We start from the raw sequence: 1,740 nt of genomic DNA, 5'->3' as shown, positions 1-1,740 counted from the left end.
ATGTTAATATAAAAAGTAAGGGATTTTTTTAATACATCATTTGCAACTTGTTAAGAAGTTTGATTAAAGTATTTCGATATTTCTCTCAATTTACATAAAATATTCAATTAGTTCATGTACTTGTGCAAAATATAATCATTTGATCACCCGGTTGCAAAAAAAAAAAATAAGTTAAATACTGAATATGTATTGCATGCGTCTTAAAAAAAGTAAAACGACCAAAATCGGGGTATGCAGTTCTAATATTAGAGAATACAAGTTTTATAGTTGAGTAAGTAATAACTTCCTTTTTAATCTATTTTCAAATTATGCAATAATATTTTAAGATACGTGGAATACATCTTCTGCATCTAACTTACCTTTTTACTATCGAGTGATCAATTGATTATATTTTATGCAAGTTCAAGAAGCTAATTGAACATTTTATACAAGTTGAGGAAGCTATCAGGACGTTATAAAAATTCAGGGGACCAATAAATTCAAGAGGCCAAAATGATGTATTAAGGGTTTTTTTTTTTTCTCTTTCAATGTAAACTAAACAGTGTACCATTAAAAAAACTGGTACATAAAAGACTAGTTAATTACAAAATTGGTTCAGTACTAATTAATAATTCCACAAGGAAACATTACAATCATTGTCCAAGCAATTCCACTCAATACTCCAATCACCATCATCACAAGGAGGAGCCAGCAGAAGACCTTCAGCCATATCTGCAAGCAACCTCGGCATTTCAAGTAGCTCGTCTTCATCAATAAACACAACACTTTCTTCATAATTCCTGCAATTATATATCAATTCTTCACTATTTTCTTCGCTTGAATATTCCTCAATGTCATTCCGATAACAGCCCCCAAATTCTTCCGGCCGGAACATCTCTGCTGCCTCGCCGGCAGCCCTTTTTATTTCAATAGAATCTTCAGAAGCCGGCACCGGCAATTTCCAAGTCGAATCAGCAAAATTAAGGCAAGCAGATCTGCCTTTAAGAGCCAATGCTGCAACATCATGAGCTCTGGCAGCCATTTCAGGCGTAGGATAAGTGCCCAGCCAAATTCGTGATTTCTTATTTGGTTCTCGGAGCTCGCAAACCCATTTATTTCCATGTCTATTCCTTACTCCTCTGTAAATTGGATGGCGAGTCTCCTTGAATATTTTCCTCCCGGCTTTTCTCTTGGGTATATTAATAGCTAAACATAAATCTTCGTCGGAATTGAAACCTCCTCCGCCGTGAGAAGCGGTGGTGGTACTACTGCTGCTGGTATCGGAAAGTGGAGATAAATCCATGAAATTAATGAAGCTTTTTCGATTTGTAAAAGTGGGTGTTTGTTTGGATTGGAGTTTGAAGTTTGAAGTGAAAATAGAAAGTGACGAGTTTAGATTAATATATAAGTAGAATAGGGACACTGAAAAAACGATAAGTATTGAACACGTATAATATATGCCAGGCTGGAGGCCCACGCTTCATACTAGGAATTGGGTTTTCAGGTCCCACCATAAAAGTTTTACATACCACAAAATCCCAAATTTAGTCTCTTTACTTTAATTTTGACTTTTGGAAAATTAATTTTGACTTTTTTTAGTCTTTATGTTTCTAAATTTTCCATCCAATCCAATTCACACTTAATATCTAAATTTGTTTTGATTTTTCAGATTTAATGATATAGGTAATATATATCAATGTAATAAGAACCGGACAAGACATCAAACCAGATTTATAGAAGAGTTAGGCTCTGTTCTTTATT

The 1,740-nt window shown here is 34.1% G+C and overlaps 1 protein-coding gene across 1 annotated transcript; it reads right to left on the bottom strand.

Annotated features, from left to right (window-relative positions):
- Window positions 1-476: 476 nt before the first annotated feature.
- LOC136210713 (dehydration-responsive element-binding protein 1E-like) lies at window positions 477-1,362 on the bottom strand. Its single transcript, XM_066002092.1, has one exon. The coding sequence runs from the start codon at window positions 1,280-1,282 to the stop codon at window positions 605-607; it is 678 nt and encodes a 225-aa protein (XP_065858164.1). The 5' UTR covers window positions 1,283-1,362; the 3' UTR covers window positions 477-604.
- Between the last annotated feature and the right edge of the window lie 378 nt (window positions 1,363-1,740).

Source organism: Euphorbia lathyris, chromosome 1, assembly GCF_963576675.1.
Source record: "Euphorbia lathyris chromosome 1, ddEupLath1.1, whole genome shotgun sequence".
Classification (NCBI taxonomy): domain Eukaryota; kingdom Viridiplantae; phylum Streptophyta; class Magnoliopsida; order Malpighiales; family Euphorbiaceae; genus Euphorbia; species Euphorbia lathyris.
The sequence above is the reverse complement of the archived record's forward strand: the minus strand, read 5'-3'. Positions and strand labels throughout refer to the sequence as shown.

Coding starts and splice junctions, on each gene's coding strand:
- LOC136210713 (XM_066002092.1), bottom strand. CDS start 1,282: ATGGATTTATCTCCACTTTCCGATACCAGCAGCAGTAGTACCACCACC.